Genomic DNA, 20266 nt, shown 5'->3' on the forward strand with positions numbered 1-20266 from the left:
ATACATCGACCGGGCTCCACTCTTGGACACGCAGACGCACTCAGCCGTTGCCCATTACCTGACATTCTGCCAGACCCCACTCCAGAACTACCGGTATTGCTCATTGACTGTTTGGATTCGGGACCGGTTTCTTCCTACGATGTTGCAAGGTTCTCCTCTAAAGACAATGTAATAAAGCAAGTTCAAACTTGGGTTTGGAGGGGGTGGCCAAAGGGAAATGTGGGCCCGGAATTCAAAATGTTTTGGTCAAAACGAGACGAGCTCTCAGTACTACAAGGATGTTTGTTGTGGGGGGATCGAGTTGTTATTCCGTATGCTTTACGTAAAAATGTATTAGATGCTTTACATATGGGTCATCCGGGGATTGTTAGAATGAAGGCGTTAGCAAGAAGTTACGTGTGGTGGCCAAACATGGACAGAGAAATAGAGGAGTGGGTGGCCACTTGTGACCCATGCCAGGAATCGAGACCAGCACCCCCGGAAGCGCCCGCCACAGAATGGGAGAAACCCAAAGCACCCTGGTCGCGAATACACATCGACTTCGCAGGGCCATTCCAAGGTCAGACTTTCCTTATAGTTGTGGATGCATACTCAAAGTGGCTAGATGTAGTCCTAATGACTTCAACCACGGCAGAGGCAGTCATAAAGGTTCTACGGCGACTCTTCGCCACCCATGGCCTGCCAGATCTCCTCGTATCCGATAACGGGCCCCAATTCACGGCCATGCACTTTGAAACATTTTTAGCAGGGTTGGGAATCCGGCATGCCCTCATCGCACCATTCCATCCAGCATCAAACGGACAGGCGGAGAGAATGGTGCGATTCGCAAAAGAGGCCCTCGCCAGGATGGGTCCAGGTGATTGGCAAACACGCATTGACCATTACCTCCTCATTCAACACATTACCCCGAGCGCAACGACGGGTAGGAGCCCCGCTGAACTACTCATGGGCCGTCGCCTACGGTCTCACCTAGACCGGCTCCACCCGAATTACTCTGCCACGGCTCCCCCAGACTCTACAAGTAAGGTCCGGTCTTTCAGAGTAGGGGATTCAGTATACGCTCACAACTACACGGGGGGAACATTATGGATGCCGGCAAAGGTCATAGGCATCACGGGTCCACGATCATATTTGCTAGAGCTAGAAGATGGGCGGAATTGGAAAAGGCACATCGATCAACTGCGGGGTCGCCTAACACACTCCAACCTTAGAAATGAAGACGAAAGTTTCCTGTCTACGGAAAGTCAGCCACAAGAAAACCCCAGCATAGGAAACAACGACGCCGGCGAGCCAAGCGTGGAACAAGACTACACACACGTAGCAGAGCAACCCCCAGACAGCGCAGCTGAACGAACTCCTGAACACCCGAGCAACGAAGGCACAAGACCTCCAGAACGGGAAATAGAAAAAGCACCCGATCCTGCAACTACTTCAAACCAACCCGCACCCAGTCCTGCAACCACTTCAAGCCAACCCGAACTACGACGTTCCTCCCGAGCAAGACAAACACCCACCTACCTAAAGGATTATGTTACCTACCGCAACGTCCCATCTAGGAGGGGAGGGGTGTTAGATATTAACATATATCGGGATAAGTCTTCCCTCTGGTCCGCTCCTACAGCGGGAAACAGGTATCCCTCTGATTGGTCGAGGGGCGTGCCCAATCCCTATAAAAGGGGAACCCTCCGACCACCAAACAAGCTGGATCACTATTACTACTAATAAAGAGCTGTTAAGTCACTTCGTGTCCGCAGTCTGTCTCTCGTTGCCCAGATTTAACAGAAGGTGGCTTCAGTGTGGTCATCCAACTTCTCTCCAAGAAAAGAAATCGAATCCAGATTACTGAATGTGGTGATTTAAGACTCCTGCTAAGTGACTTAAAACCAGACATTGGGAAACTGGTATCACTTCATCAAACCCATCTATCACATTAAGAATTTACTGAACAGTGAAGTAGTTACTAAATTTTACTGAGTTTACTAAGTTACTAGTCACTAAGGTTCTTAATAAATGACTATCAGACTTTGAAAACCTGGTATCACTGGATCATTTTCAACAATTTTGTTGAATTAATATTAACTAAAAGGTTTTTAAATTGATTTTGAATAAATGTGCAATTAATTGTTACAGTTTTGAATTTTACTGTTACTATCTTCCTTCCGTCATGCAAACAGCCCAGTCACATGACCCTCCTGCCACACCCACCAACCACGCCCACAGAAGCGGTAGAAAAAAAATTGAATTCCACCACTGGGTGGGGGGCACTGAGGATCAGTTTGTAGCACTAAGGACTGAAAAAGTTTGGGAACCACTGCTCTAGACCATATGTACTCAAACGTAAGACAGGCATATAGAGCAATCCCCCTCTCCAATCTGGGTACGTCTGACCATATCTCTCTGCTACTGTGCCCAAAGTATATCCCCCTTAGGAAAAGGATACAGCCAGTCTTGAAAACTGTCAAAATCTGGCCAGAGGGAGCACTCTGCCAGTTGCAGGACTGCTTTGGGACTACCGAGTGGAGTATATTTGAACATTTGCAGCTGCAAGAATTCACTGACACTGTACTCTCATACATTAAAACATGCACAGATAATGTAACAGTTAATAAGCGCATCAGAGTTTACAGTAATCGTAAACCCTGGATGTCAGCAAAGGTACAATCACTTCTGAGAGCCTGAAACTCCACCTTAAAGGCAGGAAACGAAGACAAATACAATGAAGCCAGGGCAAACTTGAGAAGAAGCATTAAGCAGCTAAACAGAAATACAAACAAAAGGTAGACAAGTATCTGGAAAATAATAATTCAAAACAGGTGTGGCAGGGGCTACAACACCTAACCAACTATAAGGGCAATATGAAAAAAATAGCCAATGCTAATACCCTGCTAGTAGAGAAGCTAAATATCTTCTTCGCCCGCTTTGAGGTCAAAAGATCAGTCTCTGTGGCTCTAGCCTAAAGGCCCTCTGATCTCCAGCCACTCACCCTGGATGAATATCAAGTGAGAGCTGAGCTGAAGGCTGTAAATCCCAGCAAAGCTGCGGGTCCAGACGGGTGTTGGGGAAAGTAGTAAAAACCTGTGCTGACCAATTAACAGGGGTCGTGACAAGGATGTTTAACCTCTCCCCGCAACAGGCTAGAGTCCCATCATGCTTGAAAGCAGCCACAATTATCCCAGTTCCAAAGAAAGCAGCCATAAAAAGCTTGAATGACTATAGATCCATTGCACTGACGTCTATAGTGATGAAGTGCTTTGAGAGACTGGTCGTACAACACAGCAAAAAAATCAGGTGGAACAAAGGCTGATGACCTCTTTCTATCGGTCCACCATAGAAAGTGTCCTCACATATTGCGTTACAGTATGGTATGCTGGTTTAACTGCTGTGGACAGGAAGGCCCTACAGAGAGTGATCAATTCAGCACATGAAACCATTGGTTGTCCTCTGACACCACTGGACGACATCGCCAGACTTCGCTGCTTTAGCAGAGTAAAGAAGATACTCAGAGATGATTCACACCCTGGTCAGTGTCTCTTTGCACTTCTACCATCGGGCAGAAGACATCAAAGTAGCATGAAGACATCAAAGTATAGCTAGCCGAACAAAGAGGTTTAAAGATAGTTTCTATCCTTGGACTGTCAGACTTTTAAATACAACCACAATCACTTCATGCTAGTTTTTTTTCTTTCTTTTTTCGTTTCTGTTATAATTTTGCCCCAGTGAGGTTAAAACCAATTTTGTTGTATTTAAGTACAATGACAATAAAGATTATACTTATACTTTTCTGTCATACATTCTCTTTTTCTTTTTTCTTTTTTTTTCTTTTTGCAAACCAATGAAAACTTGGGCCTTGCAGAGTGGGTTCAGATAATATGCTTAATCTTAATCAGTCTAGTTGCCTTTTCAAAAATAAAAACCATTTTTGATATAAACTATGACCTGGATGACTGATAATCTTCATAGACATATTACCTGATGAGTCTAATTCATGATTTCACACAATGCATTAAAGTGTCAAGTAACCCAATGGCTGGACTTAAACTACAGAAACCAAGACATGATTAAGACAAATGAAGCTACAGTGATTGTACAAATGCAAATGCTTGGGAAGGGTGAACATCTTTTCCAACTGCACATCCTTTGGGAAGTTCACTATCAAAATTAAACAACGTATCAGCACAGATACATTATTACAGTGATGGATTAGAAATGGGGATATCCATATGCAATTCCATTCTCAACTACTGAAGCCTTACTATATAATTTGGGGGCAGTTATTCTCACTCAGCCTAACCTACCTCACAGTGTTTTGCTGTGGGGAAAAGCTGTGGGGAAAAGTTGGAGATGTGAGTGCGGATGTCACCCTAAACTCCTAAAGCAGGGGTGTCCAAACTTGGGAACTTTAAGACTTGTGGACTTCAACTCCCAGAATTCCCCAGCCCAGAATTCTGGGAGTTGAAGTCCACAAGTCTTAAAGTTCCCAAGTTTGGACACCCCTGTCCTAAAGGAAGGGTGGGATAGAAATCTAAGGGTAAAAAAACATTCCAAGTTGGATGTCTAGATTGGGGCTTATATTTTTATTGTGTTATTCTCTTATAATTTACACATCAGCAAAGAACTTGGGATGTGTTGTCTGATAAATTCACTATTTTACACCTCTCTGTATTGAATTACTTTGGTTTATTTAATGCTGATAAATTTGTAGAAATCCTTTTCAGGCCCTGGCTCTCTTAAATGTACATAATTCAAGTAATGTTCTTAAAAAAACAGGTGTGGCAGCTGGACTAGCGGGCAACAAGATGATCCTGCACACTGAAGCTTCCTAGACTGCCTGCCCCACCGGAGGCCCTGTTTGCCTCAGTCACACAACGTCCTGTATCACAACATGTTATAATGGAATGTAAAGGGTGCCTGATTCACATAGTACATCAAAACAGTGAAGTCCATGAGAGGAAGGCCAAACTGACAACACAGTCTTTTCATTCAATAGCCAAAACACTATGCCTTGTCTTATCTGAAAACATAGGCAGGAAGAGTAGGGATCGTTTAATTTTTCAGAAAAGGAGAAAATGGGCATAAAAGAAAGCAAAAACAATACAGCATTGAGCCAGATAAATAATGATGGAAGTTATAATGGAGGCACACGGGACTCTTCAAGAAAAGAAGGCAGTCTTGGTTTATTCTTAATTAATTTACTTCTATATTAACAAGAAATAATCAGGATTTTAGTAAGGAAACTAAGTGAAATGGGGATGTGTGCTCCGTAGGGGAAAAACAAGAGCTTTGACCTTGGGATTAAAAGAGCAATGCGAAGCTAGTTTTTCATTAATATAAGACCTCTCAGGCAGCCCCCCCCCCCCCGCCCCGACAATAGGATTTGTCTGAGAGATCGAAATAAACCTTGTGGCAGATAACTGTGGTTTCTATTGTGTACTGGCTCCTCCAGGAATGGTCCCTCAGAGCAGCTGCGCTTAGAAAGAAGCGATGTAAAAGGACAGCTCTGCTGACCACAGAGGAAATCTTTTCTGCGATGAATGGGAGCAAATATCATGCATCTCTGCATATGATAAACCAGGCATATGCCTCAATCAACCACAAAAGCATCTGCACCTTTTTCTGACAGCAGTATTTCTTCTGCAGTAACTGATAAGCAAAGCTCTGGAAGTGACAAGGATTATTTCTTTAAACCATTCACTAGCCAGTAAAACATCTTCCCCCCCCCCACTCCATTTCTAAGACTATGATGATGCAGCTTGCAATATGAGTAGCCCTTGACTTACAACAGTTTAATGACCGTTTGAAGTTACAACAGCACTGAAAAAAGTGAGTTATGACCATTTTTCACTTATGACTGTTTCAGTATCCCCATGATTTATATTCGGATGCTTGACCACTGATTCACATTTATGACGTTTGCACTGTTCCTGAGGTAATATGATCTTCTGACATGCAAAAGCAATGGGGAAAGCAGATTCATTAAGAACTTGTGATAGGAAAAGTTGTAAAATGGGGCAAATTCACTTAACAAATTTCTCACTTAGCAACATAAATTTTGGGCTCCATTGTGGTCGCAAGTTGAGGACTACCTGTATATTTCTAAGCAAAGGGGCAACTTCCCTTTCAATCAAATTTATTACATTGATGCTCTTTTGATAGATAGGAGTAAGAGAAAAACTAGAGGATGTTGTATGACAGCCCATTTGTGTAGCTTGCCCTTCTATTCTTTAATTTTATTTCAATAAAATTGAACTGAATTAAAAAAATAACACTGTAAAATTTCTAGTTGCATGTTTGGTACGGATGACAAAAAAGCCTTATTACAAAGGATGTTGGAATGCAGATCAAGTTATACAAACACCTACTGCACACATGGGCTGTTATAGGTAGGAAAAAAGTCTGAGAGCCAGAAAAGTTTGCAATAAGGTTCAAATGTCAAATGTCTCATTGGAAGATAAACAATCCTGTTCGTGTTTACCTTTAAAGTTTACCTGGGTATTTCAAGAAAAAGAGTAATTGGATTGCAATGTGGAAAATAGCCTTGAAGAGTTGTGAATGATCAGTATCTTTCTGTTGATATAATTATTTTATAGCAGTAAAAACTTTTGTCAGAAATCAGGGATAAAAATAATGTTGGCATATAATTCCTCCTCACTTAACAGTCTAATAGAGAATGGTCCAAGAACCTAAATATCAATTCTTAAAACTTTCTTTCTGTATCACCAAGGGAAGTTTCCAATGAGTCAACGAGCCTTTTTTTACTCACTGGATGTAACTCAGTATCTCATCATTCTTATTTTTACATTATATATATATATAGTGTGTGTGTGTGTGTGTGTGTGTGTGTGTGTGTGTATTTGTTTTCGTAAAATGGGAGCTCCGTTCCCATTTTAAGCCCAAGCCTGAATATATATATATATATATATATATATATATATATATATATATATATATATATATATATATATATATATATATATATATATATATATATATATATATGACTAAATATGGGAGGAAGGTCACTACTCCCTCTTTCTGTCCTTTGGCTTATCACAGAAGACCATGCAGGCAGAAAACCATATTTTTATTTTTACTGTTGCCTTTTTATATATATACACACATACATATATTTGTGTTGTATTTGTGCTGATAAATAAATAAAGGGAGACTAGTATAGATCCATTTCAAGCTATTTAGTTCTCATCAGCTAGCCATACCCTTACTGGGATTCGAACCAGGGCTGTATTACATATTAGGCAGTTATATTAGCCACCAAGCCACAGGCTCTCCTCATCATCAGCTGAGCCAGAGTAATAGGTATGTATTTGTGTTACAACCCCTGGTATGCCCAAATATGGGAGGGAGCTCACTACTCCCACTTTCTGTCATTCAGCTCATCACAGAAGACCATCCAGGCAGAAAACCATATTTTTATTTTTAATGTTGCCTTTTTATATTTGTGTTGTATTTGTGCTGATAAATAAATAAAGGGAGACTAGTATAGATCGAGTGAGCTCCCTCCCATAATACAGCCCTGGTTCGAATCCCAGTAAGGGTATGGCTAGCTGATGAGAGCTAAATAGCTTGAAATGGATCTATACTAGTCTCCCTTTATTTATTTATCAGTACAATACAAAAAGACCCGAATACAACAAAACCAGCATACCTACACCCGTGAAAATCTACGAAAACAAATATATATATTTTTGCGCACGCGCACGCGCACACACACATACATATATATATATATAATACACACACATACATACACACATACACACACACACACACACACCGATACATGTTTATCAAATAAAAGACAATTATGTATTTTAAAAATGTACTACTTCAACACTATGCACGATGAAAGATTTTATTATAAAGATAAAATGAAGATATAAGTAAAGAATATTTTCCACATATAAATCAATGTATATAAGACATTCTGGTAAAGTAGGCAGAGATGACTTTTTGCTGGCCAAATAAGGTAAAAGAGAAGGAAGAGGAACAAATTGCACCCTACTGAAAATTATGAATTGTGCTAAAAATAGAACTAATGTAATAATGCTCTTATTAAAAATATTATTATTGGATATATGATAATGCTATTATTACTATTAGTAGTAATAGTATTTACTAAGAACATTTATTGATGCAGTTCAGACCAAGCAATGCCATTACAAATGTTGTTCAAAACAAAAGTTCAAAATGTAACCAAGCTATTTACTTATAATAAATAACATATGATAATCATAAAATAATACAATATAGTACTCCGCTAAAATCCTGAATGTTTATTCTTGCTTACTTATTAGGATTTATATGTTGCTCCATTTCCAAAGATCTGCAAGTGGCTTAAGAGCCCTCAAGAAGATTAGAAGCAAACAAAACAACATGATATAATTAAATTACAAATGCAAAACTCTTGGCACTCAATGTTTGCACATGTTATATTCATCTTACACTAAGACTACAGGCTACATAAATGAAAACCTGAAAGGAGAAGCACTAAAAGCACAGTTATTAATAAAGATTAATAGCCTCTTATACTTTTTTTTGGGCAATGACAAAAAATAGAAAGCAAAAAAACCTTGTGGTGTATTTAGTATATACGTCAATACATTAGCCGAACAAGCCCATTTAGAAGCAAGACCCAATTCTTTAAAATAATTTCTTTATGCGTCTATCATTTATTTAATGGTAGTGTACGTACCGGCCTCCTCTTGTACAGCAAGTATATAAAATGTAGAAGATTGACAACAAGGAATACCGCATTCCAGATTACCATATCCACAGCACAACGAAAAAGGGCTGCCCAGATGATAAAAAGTACACACCCTGCCAAAAATAAAAATGTGAAATTATTAGGCATACAATTTGGCCATGCCTAATCCAGAAAACTAAGTACAGTAGAATATTGTGTTGAAACATTTTATCTTCCATAGAACTATCTACCAAGAAAAGATTAATGGTAGTAAGAACAATGAAGACTATGTCAAGAAAAGAATACAAATTATAACATTATAGAAGAATATCACCCACATTTGTCTGGAAGCATAGTCAGAAAATGAAATTGCTCATTTTTTAAAGTATTTATGGATTGGTTTTCCACACATATTCCAAAGCACACACACCCCCTTCTAAAATCAAACAAAATCAAGCAGCAGGAATACAGAAATCAGTTTACAAATATGGTATAGTGAATTCTCACTACAGTAGATTCTTAAGGGTGCAACATTTGAGTCTAATATACCTTTGCTTACCCATTGTCAGCATAGCTCGTAGGACAATCATATGGAGATTTAAAGTAGTTGGAATAACCAAGCCCACTGCAAAACAAATATTGGCCATATGGAAAACCAGGTGATGGATCTCTCTCCAATTTTCACATCCAGTTTCATTAAAAGGCACAGAGGTGGCATTTCTGAAGTCCAGGTAATTCAATGGGGCTGTGGTAATTGAACTGGCTTCTATGAAGTTCATCTTGAACTAGCCTGTTAAAAAGAAACATAGGTTGAACTTGCAGTGTGACTGAATATTCCTCTTTTTGCAATAGGATTGAATGGGGACACATCCCAAGAGCTTGAAAAGTTATATACGGAACATGTCGAATGTTCGCTTAATTTTTTTTTTTTAAGAAAAGCAGTCCTTGTATTTATCAGAATTCATTCAATCACGACGAACTGTATGCTCTTATCTATGTCACTCTGCATACATAAAGTGTGTTCAACAAAGTAATGGGTATAGCTTTGGCACTCAAGTAACGGTTAGCAGAGAATACTTAAAATAAAGTTAGAGTTCCGCTTATCTCTCCCACACCTATCCAACTGCCATGTATCTGTGACATTAAGCAGCACTACTAAATATAGTACCTAATGCAATGCTGAATAGAAGATAAGAAGCAAAAGAGTACACAATATTTTAACAGCCAAGTTTTAAGGGCAACAAAAAATATTTAATTTTCAAACATAACATTATAGGCAATACATTTGACTCTTCAGATAACTATCCACTTATGAATATCAGCGAAGGGATTCAATATACATATAGTCCATGATATTTCCCTAGTCAAAAGTTAGATATTTTTTCTATATGCAATAAATTTGATAATGATTTTCTCAACAGTTCTTTAGTTTGTGCAACATGCTTATGTGATTTGTATTCCGCTTATGTGATTTGTACTCCACCTATGCTAGATCCTTTAGCAGAATGCAAAATATCTGCTGTCTGCGTTTCATATTGTGTTAATTTTTGATACATATTGCAGATTGATGGTTTTTGATGGACAACAACTTCAGCTGGAAAAAAAGTACGAACTTCACAACATTCCTTGAATTGTTGGAAACTTTTGAATGGGAAATAACCATAGGCTGAGAGTAGAAGATATATTTAACCTTTCTCTACATGTGCTATTTTCAAAGAGAAAGTAAAAAAAGATAATTTTAATCAAGAAAATGGCTTACAGAAGAAAGTTAAACTTACTCAATGAAGCTGCTATACAACTATAAAACTCCCTGCGACTATTATAAAGGAAGAAGCAACTTCAGAAGTCATTCCACATATACATACACTGTGTGCTTCTGCTTCAGCCCTTATATCCAGAAAAAAATAAAATAAACACAGCACGACTTACTTCATACTATGTCTGGATTCATGATACTAAATCACCATGTGGCATCATTCATTGGTTGAACCAGATCTTTAAAACCACACAGTAATATTTTTTTATGTTTAGTGCCTTAAATATATTCGCAATTAGATATTTTATTTTAAGGTGTTGCTCTGGAAGTGAAGCAAAAAAAAGAGAGAGAGATAATAAGTGAATTTCCAGTATCATGAAATATTGATCTCCAACTTCACAGATATACAGGCAGTTAAAAAAAATATCCACTGGATATCATTATCTGTTTTATGTATATCAGTGGGATCTTGGTTGTTTAAAGTGAATGTCCCTATGAAGAACTCAATAATTCTATACTAAAAAGCAAATCTGCATTTTACCCTTTTTTGTCCTATGATACAACACTGTCCAAGATTTTGCTAACATATGATATATGTGCATTTGTGTATGGGCATTTAATGTGCATTTTAATATGTGTTTGGTTAAAAAAGATTGAAGTGTGCATGCACATTTTCAAGTTAGCATTCAGTTTTCTTGACAATACTTTCAGAAGAAGATTGCTATTGCCTTGTGGCCCAAGGTCACCCTCTTACATGCCTAAAGCAGGACTACAGGCTCACAGTCTCAGCCTGGTGCCCTAACCATCATGTCAAAACAGCTCTCTCAAATACATTATTTTACAATATTCATTCTAGATCCTAGACAAAAGAATATTACTTGAAATATGTATACACTTTTAAACGTAGTATATTTACTTGCTGTTAAATTTGATATTTCAAACATGTTGCCACATGAGCAATGAAACAGGATAACAGGGAAAGACATCAAATTCCTCTTAGACAACAACTTCAGGAATCTTGGGGGGGACGGACGGACTATAATCGGAAGGTCTAGGGTCATATCTGGCCATAAGTAGACTGCCAATTTATTGCAAGCTTTCATCATATTGCACACAAACAAAACATACACAATATTCAAGCCTCTTCCAACGTGGATGGAGATTGTACAAGGCCGTACTTTTTCTTCCTCTCAGAAAATTACTTCAGCTTAAAAGTAATAAGGAGGCTGGTAGGGTTGTGCTGGGCAATGAGGACTAGTTGTCTGCACATACTGAGCCAGACCTGGGCAAGGTTTTGATTAGCTTTTCCTTCTGTTTCAGGTATAAAGACTCATTCAAAGATGGTGGCACAGGGATACCTGACCATGTTCACCCCCTCCCCCCTTCAAGGCAAGATTGAAAACAAATGAAAAGAGGACAGTATTATTATATTGATTTTTGCAATTAGACTCCTCCACAAGCCTAAGAATCCTCTGTAATGTGCTTTGGGGTCCTTTTGAATGAAGGAGCTGTGTTTTGTGTGTGTGTGTGTGTGTGTGTGTGTGTGTGTGTGTTTGAGTTCCCGCAAACTAAACTCCAGTCACAACTCTAGCCACCCGACGGGTTATTAGCGCGAGTCTCTGCAGTTCTTTCTCCAAGTCCCGACGCGAGAATCCAACGAGGACGGTACACAGAGGGCAGGTGCCAAGGGTAGGCTAAGGCGGGACATAGGCAGGACTGGAAGCACCCAACGGGCGAGGCTAACGAAGTGTCAAGCTCTGGGAAGCAGCGCGCCCACGTTAAAGGCTGTAAGTAGCCCAAACTCATTCACCCGGACTAGATTTGCACCGGAACTCTCCCCCCTCTTCACCGCCTAAGGGCGGCTCGTGAGTAGACCGGGTTGCGGAAAATGTCGCCCAGCCCTGCGCGTGTTCCCAACTGCCTCAATTCTGCCTATCAAAACTGATCAGTTCCCCAGGTTCCGGAATCTTCTCCTACCTACTTCACTCCTCGTAGTCCCAGCCTTACCTTTCCGCGTCGCCGCTGCCAGGCGCCTTCTTCAGAGTGTTATACTCAAAGGTGGCTGCCAGCACCGGCGCGCTCCTTTACGGGAGCGCCCTGTAGCTCCGCTGCGCCTGCTAGAGGAGCCCGAGGGAAGCGCGCTCGCCCTCCGCGGAACGGAGGTTTTGACTAAAATAGGCATCAAGCAGCCGCCAGCACTAACTTGCGGGCGGCGCTAGCTCCCTCCTTGCACTTGCAGCCCTCAGAAAGCAACGGCGTGGGGCAGCGCGCAGGCGCTTTTTTTATTTATTTAATAAGCTTTGCTCTTCCCGGCCCACCCGCGTAAAAGTTCTTGGGACATGGTTGTCTATCTGGTGTGGGGAAATGCTTGGTGATCGCCAGTCGCCGCTTTAGCTATTCGGAATGTCACGACAGCTCAAAAGCGAGACGGGGGGATTAGTGCCCAAGGAGCAATATTAGGGCTCTGCGAACTTTCTTCTAAATTATTGGGGAAAGAAAACCGCTTCTGTTTATCTTGAGAGTACAAACCACCCCTCTGCTGCTCGTTGAAGCAGCTGCCTAGAGTTTAAGGGCCTTCAATTTAGGGATTCGCAATCAGAAGGAGCTTCTCCAACGTTCAAGTTTTTAAAAATGTATTATTATTATTATTTATTATTGTTGTTATTATTATTATTATACTTTATTCATTAAACATGAAACTCAGTCAACTGAGCATTCAAAAATGTATCACAAATACCATTGACTGGTGCTAATGGTCCCAGGTATCAACCAAGTACCTTCTTAAAATATATGATGTTCCGAGTAGCACAGTTTTTTGCAATTCTGCTGGTGTTATTGCAGGAAGCTGCAATTTATTGATGTATCTTATAAAATTCTTGGACATGGTACCAAGTGCCCCGATGTCAATGGGTATCACAGCTATGGATGAAACTGTTACATGTTTCATCCATAATCATGTAGTTTCGATGGCCAGGGCGTGGTATTTTGTGATTTTTTTCCAGTTCTTTTTCTTTGACTCTGGCATCTCCTGATATCGCGATATCAATAAATTGTAAATTTCAGCCCTCTACAATCGTGTTATCTGGCGTGTTGTGTTTCCAATGACGATCCATCTGTATTCGAAAATCCCACAAGATCTTCATCTTCTCATTTTCGGTAACTTTTTCCACTTTGTGCTCCCATGACTTTTTGGATACAGGTAGGTCATATTTTTTACATAATGACCAGTGGATTAATTTAGCAACTCGGTCGTGTCTAGCTTTGTAATCAGTTTGTGCAATTTTGCTGCATTCACATATTAAATGTGAAACAGTTTCAACTTTGTCGTTGCAAAGTCAGCAGTTTGGAGGAAACTCAGCCAACTGAACATTCAAAAATGCATCACAAATACCATTGATGGGTGCTAATGGTTGATACGGTTTGCTGCCAGCATCCTAGGTATCAACCAAATACCTTCTTAAAATATACGATGTTCCGAGTAGCGCAGTTTTTTTACAATTCTGCTGGTGTTATTGCAGGAAACTACAATTTCTTGATGTATTTTATAAAATTCTTGGACATGGTACCAAGTGCCCCAATGACATGTTTCATCCATAATCACATAGTTTCAATGGCCAGGTCATGATATTTCATGATTTTTTCCAGTTCTTTTTCTTCGACTCTGGCATCTCCTGGTGCTACAATATCAATAAATTGTATGTTTTGGTTCTTGACAACTGATATCTGGCGCGTTGTGTTCCAAATGACGATCCATTTGAATTAGAAAGTCCCACAAGACATTCATCTTCTCATTTTCGATAACTTTTTCCACTTTATGTTCCCATGACTTTTGGGATACAGGTAAGTCATATTTTTTACATAATGACCAGTGGATTAATTTATCAACACAGTTGTATCTTGCTTTGTAATCAGTTTGTGCAATTTTGCTGCATTCACATACTAAATGTGAAACAGTTTCAACTTTGTCGTTGCAAAGTCAGCAGTTTGGATTGTCAGTGAATTTTTGTATCTTCGCTTTCATAGCATTAATTTGATGTGCTTGTTCTTGAGCAGCCTCTATTAAACCTTCAATTTCTTTCTTGATGGTTCCCATCTTAAGCCATGCCCATGTAAAGTTATCATCACATTTTCCTTCAATGTTTTTCAAGTGCTGTCCCTGCAAAGCTTTGGTTTTCCATCTATTTAATCTGTCATCCAGCTGTTTTTCCTTATATTCTGCCTTTGTTTCTGTTGTTTTTATAATGTTGTCCGTTTTCACAGCCTGCAGCAATTTTTCTGTACTTTGATTCACATAAGCATTCAAACTTTGTTTTTCTTCTTCTACAGTTTGATGGATTTGCAATAGCCCTCTGCCCCCTATTTTTCTTGGCAGGTACAGCCTGTAGATGTCACTTTGTGGGTGTAAAGCGTGGTACATATTAAAAAGTTTGCACGTTTTCCTGTTCAGCTAAAGTCCAATTGATGATTCCAGCTGAGTAGCACATCACTGGAACTGCCCATGTATTAATGGCTTTAATTATGTTTCCAGCATTCAGCTTCGATTTTAATCTTTTGTGGACTCTCCTGATGTATTCCTTTTGCGTTGACTCTCTGACTTTTTCATTCAAGATGTTATCTGCTTCCATCATGCCTAGGTATTTGTGACCATCACCCTTTGCTAATGCTTTCACTATGCTTCCATTTCCCAGTTCTATTCATTCTATTTTTCAATTTTTCCTCGCAGCATGGATAATATAGCACATTTTCAAGTTCAAAGTTCATTTTGATATCACTGCTGAACAGTTGAACTGTGTTGAGTATTGATTTAAGTTCAGTGCACATACATTTTAAAATCATCCATGTATAGTAGATGGTTTATCTTGCCATGTTGGCTTGAGATTTGGTATCCTAGTTTTGTGTTTCGTAGGATTATTGTCAGTGAAATTAATGCAATGTTGAACAGTAGTGGCAAAAGTGAGTCACCCTGGAAGATTCGTCAACTGATGTTGACTTCGCCAATGTTCTTCCCATTTGCTGTTAGAACTGTTTTCCATTTTTGCATATTTGCTTTCAAAAATGCACTTATTGTTATTGTTGTGGTTATTGTTATTATTACTATGATCTTTTATTCATTAAACATGAAACTCAGTTAACTGAACATTTAAAAACATATCACAAATATTATTGACCGGCATTGATGGTTGATACAGGTATCAACCAAGTATCTTCTTATTTTTTTATTATTATTATTAGTATTACTATTATTACTATTATTATCAGGGTTTTGGGATGTCAAAGATGAGAGTCTCTTAAATTTAAGTCTCCCATGGCTCTCATTAATTTTGAATTTGGGTTGTTTTTGCATTCATTCACATCTTTTGTTCAAAGACAGTTTTTCTTTATTCGGTCATAGATTTGTAATGCATTTTAGTGGCTTGTAACAGTCTGATGTTTTATTAACATTTTTGAAATAGAGCTTCCACAATTTCCCATGTCTGGCCATGTCAAAATCCAGCTCTGCTTTCATAGGTTTCTGCAAGAAAAAAATGTTGCAAATACTTTAAAGAATCATTCTTTTAAATGAATGAATTTTGGAAATCAGTTGCATCTTTTGGACAGGTTGGCTGAAAAAAGTTTAACAAAAGAGTGGCTGCTGCTGTTATGAATAATAGTGTCTTGCTGTGTTACTGCAGATCTGAAACACTTCTTCCCAATTAAAAAAAGTGCACAGTCCCAGATCTTTATGTACAGGCAGACATAGGCAGACACACATCTGGAAATGGACACCCATTCCAGGTAGTCCTAGATAGTCCACTATGATGAATGAAGGAAGGAAATGGACAACCATTCCAGGTAGTCCTAGATAGTCCGCTATGATGAAGAAAGGAAGGAAATTAACATGTATACCAAGAACTAGGATTCTGTATTGCTCAAAAGTGTAAAGATGCAGGAGGAAGGCTTGATTAAGAAAAGGACTGATACAGTAGTAAAAGATAAAGAAGCAAATCTGACTCAGAGTAAACAAAAATACTATCCTTGACCTCATCCATAGGAGTGCAGAGATCAGATAATTGCTAGAGTTTTCTGTCTCTTTGCTGTCACCTAACCATTATCCAAATATTTGCAACCCAGATCTGGTAGCCCTCTCATACTCAAAGTTGAAAGGTAAATTTTGGCATGAGATATTTTTTAAAATTACAATTATTGTTTTTTAATGACTCCAGAAGTGATGGTTGAGAAGGCTGTTTCACTTCAGTCAATGTTATTAATGCAACAGTTGTTTTCCTTAAAGGCTCAGTTAATAGTCTCTAGAACAGTGGTTCTCAACCTTCCCAATGCCGTGACCCTTTAATACAGTTCCTCATGTTGTGGCGCCCCCCCAACCATAAAATTGGTGTCTCGGTTCCTAAGACCATCGAAAATATGTGTTTTCCAATGGTCTTAGGTGACCCCTGTGAAAGGGTCGTTCGACCCTCAAAGGGGTCCCGACCCACAGGTTGAGAACCACTGCTCTAGAAGGTCCTTTCCACTGATTTGGTTCCTGCAGTATTTCTCACAGCCATGGTTTGTTTAATGAAGTTCAGCTGTTAGGATGTGAATATGTGACACATTATGTCATGCCAAAACATAATAGTTTAGTACAAACTACTACTAAGTCATAAATCCAATCAAACAATCAGACTTAACACAACTGATGACCAAGTTTCACACCTATTATAAATAGGAGATGAATCTTCTAACCCCTGCTTCTATACCTTTTTCCTCCAGTTACCTGATATATAAAAAATACAAGTAATGTAAAGCAAGGGTAATCATGAAGAGGTAACTACATCATCTCTTGCATTTATCTTTTAAAAACATGACATTTCATATAATTTCCAGCAGCCTCAACCTCCAGAACATTGAAAGTGCAGCCTTTCGTTCAATTTAGCCTACTTCAAAGAATTGTTGTTAATTGAAAGTGGTGAAACCTATAGTCATACATTTAAAAGAATGTGGAATGTTTAGAATCTATACAATCAAGTTCCAGAGGTTTCTTATTTATATGCATGTAGGTTCCCAAAACAAATTTAAACTATTTTAAATTGTTCATTTTTCACAGTTTGGCCATATCATGACAGCAGGAACTGTCATGAAGATTTATGTGACAGAACCTGAAGCCCTATGCTTTTAATGTGTAAGAATAATTATTTCCTGCAAGCATAATATTATTATTGCATTCTGCAAGCAATAAATATTAATTTGGTCTGTTGACTTACCTCTAACTAAAAATCCTCTTTATCCACTTTATCTGCAGTTTAAACAAGAATGGTTATCACTTGTCACAGTCCTAGGAACAGTGGACACAGTCCATAGGCTGACATCACTGATGATGTGAGAAATGAGCTATTCTATTAAAATGGGATATTTTCTGCTCCTGACAGACCGCTGGTAAGGTTATTTGTTAAATTCATTTATCATTTTCAATTCTCCTACTTTAATGAGAAAGCTAGCGAGTCTGTTTCATAATTATTCTGGAGAAATTACGAACCTTTCTTCAGATTCCTATTTTAAATTCATTTGCAGAAACCATGTTCCCCCCTTTCTAAATTCTCTTCAGCTTAAATAAGCTATCCTGCTTTTTTCCATTGCGTGGAACAGAAGTATGTCATTAAATCACAGATTTTCCCAAAAGAAGGAAAGTGGTACACCTAGTTGGCCATGTTTTCAACAGTATGAGGACAGATGAATTCTCACATGTATAAACACACACACACACAAAAGATAAACACAGTCCAAATTATGTGGGCCAGGAGAAAAAAAACAACTAAAAATTTCCTTCAAAAATAGAGGGAATTTCTTTGTAGCACCAGCTGAAGTTTTGTAATATTTTATTGATATTGGGGGACCTTGATTTACACTAGAGGCTTTCTCAAAATTTATTGAGAAGAAACAAAAGATTCAAAGTCCTTCATTTTGGAAAAAAAAAAAACAAGTTCAGGTTAATAGAATAAAATAATTTCCATCTTTGGAAATGCATAGATTTAGTGACCAGTGAAAACAAATATCAGTTGGAGATTTTTTAAATCTTAAATGTTATTAAAGACTTAAGCAACTTTCTGGGCCAAGATACATTGGGATTCCCAGAGTATGCCACAGGTTCACTGTTTAAATTATATATAATCTTTTTCCACTTCTCTGAAGTCTTCGGTGTCATACAAATATTAGTGTCTACAGATATATTTTCTATGGCTGTTCAAAGCTTTGATGAGAAGACAGAACTGAAAGGCGATTCAATCAATTTATTTATTTGGATAGATTTGATGTCTGTATCTAATCGAGTGCATTTGAATCGGTTCAATTATTTGAAGGTGACAAGAGATTTGATAGATTTTCTGCAGTCTTAAGCACTATTGCAGCTTTCCTTCCATATTTACATAGCTGAATGTAGATGTTGAATGGTGTGATCAGTCTTATTAGCAGCTGGTGAATGATTTTCATCACTTCTGCAAACACTATTACAGCATTAAGAGAAGAAGGTCGTCTGCTGTTTGTATTTCTCCTTTTCTCTATTGACAGATTGCTTCTTTATTGCCTGAACAAGTTTGCAGTAGTGTGCTTGCTGTTGAGTAATTATGAATATGAAATGTATTAGTATGATACAGAATCATACTAATACAGGTGGTCCTCAACTTACAGTTCATTTAGTGACCATTCAAAGTTACAACGGCACTGAAAAATGTGACTTATGACTGTTTTTCACAGTTATGACCTTTGCACCATCCCCATGTTCCTGTGATCAAAATTCAGATGCTTGGCAACTGGTTCATACTTATGACTGTTACTGTGTCCCAAGGTCATGTGATTACTTTTTGCAACCTTCTGATAAGCAAAAAAATCAATGGGGAAGCCAGATTTACTTAACAAGATTACTAATTTATTAACTGCTGTGATTCACTTAACAGCTGTGGCAAGGAAGATTGCAAAATGGGGCAAAAATCACTTTACAAATGTCTCATTTAACAACAGAAATCTTGGGCTCAATTGTGGTTGTAAGTCAAGGACTACCTTCTATCTCTTCCTTGGAAGATTACAGGATATTTTTTTAAAAATTAGCACATAGAAATCCCAGAATCTATCCAGTTGAAGCATTAATTTTCCAGTAGAGTGGAGGGAGGGGTCACAGAAGGGTTATTACAGCCTGATTGGTCCATTTGACTGAGAGAAAACTTCTTAACCTTCGGCTTCTCCCGTTGGTTCCCAGTTTCCTCTCAGTCGGTCCAAGACTCAGGTTTGGTTCCTAGTAGGAGTGTTTATGGTTTTCTAGTTAGTCAGTGCATGATAATTGATCTTGGTAAATTTGGAATTTTTAATTTGATTACTTTTGAAAAATTATTTTTTGTAGTGGGTCTGCCTTGCAGGGCTGTTGTTTGCTGCCCTCGGAAGGCTGGGAGACTCAGTAGGGGGGGGGCGTGGCTTCCTTCCCCCGCCTCGAAGGTCGCTCCGGACTGATGCCTGGTGTCTCGGGTGTGCCGGGCGACCCTACGTGCTCTGCACATGTTTTAAGAGAAAGTCGCAGCGCGCCGGGGCTTTTCAGCGCGAAAGCGACAGATCGGCTTCACATTTGAATTTCTTGCAGTCCGGGGCCGGTTACAGCCCGCGGCGGCGGTGCGGGGCCGTTTTTTTCTTGAATTTGGAGGTCTCCTGGTGATTAGGAGCCCAGTGTCTTTCTTGGGTGCTGTTGGGGGCGGCGAGCGTGGAGGCGGCCGCCCGCAGGCAGAGGAAGCTAAGGGCGAGGTCGGCGGCCATTTTTAGGCGCGCTTTGGCCAGGGACCGCCCAAAGAAGCCGG

At 39.1% G+C, this 20266-nt stretch overlaps 1 protein-coding gene across 6 annotated transcripts in view; it reads right to left on the bottom strand.

Annotated features, from left to right (window-relative positions):
- Positions 1–12672, bottom strand: part of POPDC1 (popeye domain cAMP effector 1) — a 43072-nt gene extending 30400 nt beyond the window's left edge. For 4 of the 6 annotated variants that reach the window (XR_014174270.1, XR_014174271.1, XM_081940314.1 and 1 more), the window contains exons 1-3: positions 12465–12672; positions 9261–9491; positions 8711–8835 (exon numbers count right to left, since the gene is read on the bottom strand). Coding sequence is in view for 4 of the 6 variants with exons in the window: in XM_081940314.1 (XP_081796440.1) it covers positions 8711–8835; positions 9261–9480 (345 nt within the window). In the remaining 2 variants the exon portion in view is untranslated. Of the gene's footprint in view, positions 1–8710; positions 8836–9260; positions 9492–11585; positions 11761–12464 lie in introns of those variants that run through there. The other 2 variants (XM_081940312.1, XM_081940313.1) reach the window with 2 other exon arrangements.
- Between the last annotated feature and the right edge of the window lie 7594 nt (positions 12673–20266).

The sequence above is a fragment of the Natrix helvetica genome, assembly GCF_964273705.1.
Source record: "Natrix helvetica genome assembly, chromosome: 2".
Taxonomy (NCBI): domain Eukaryota; kingdom Metazoa; phylum Chordata; class Lepidosauria; order Squamata; family Natricidae; genus Natrix; species Natrix helvetica.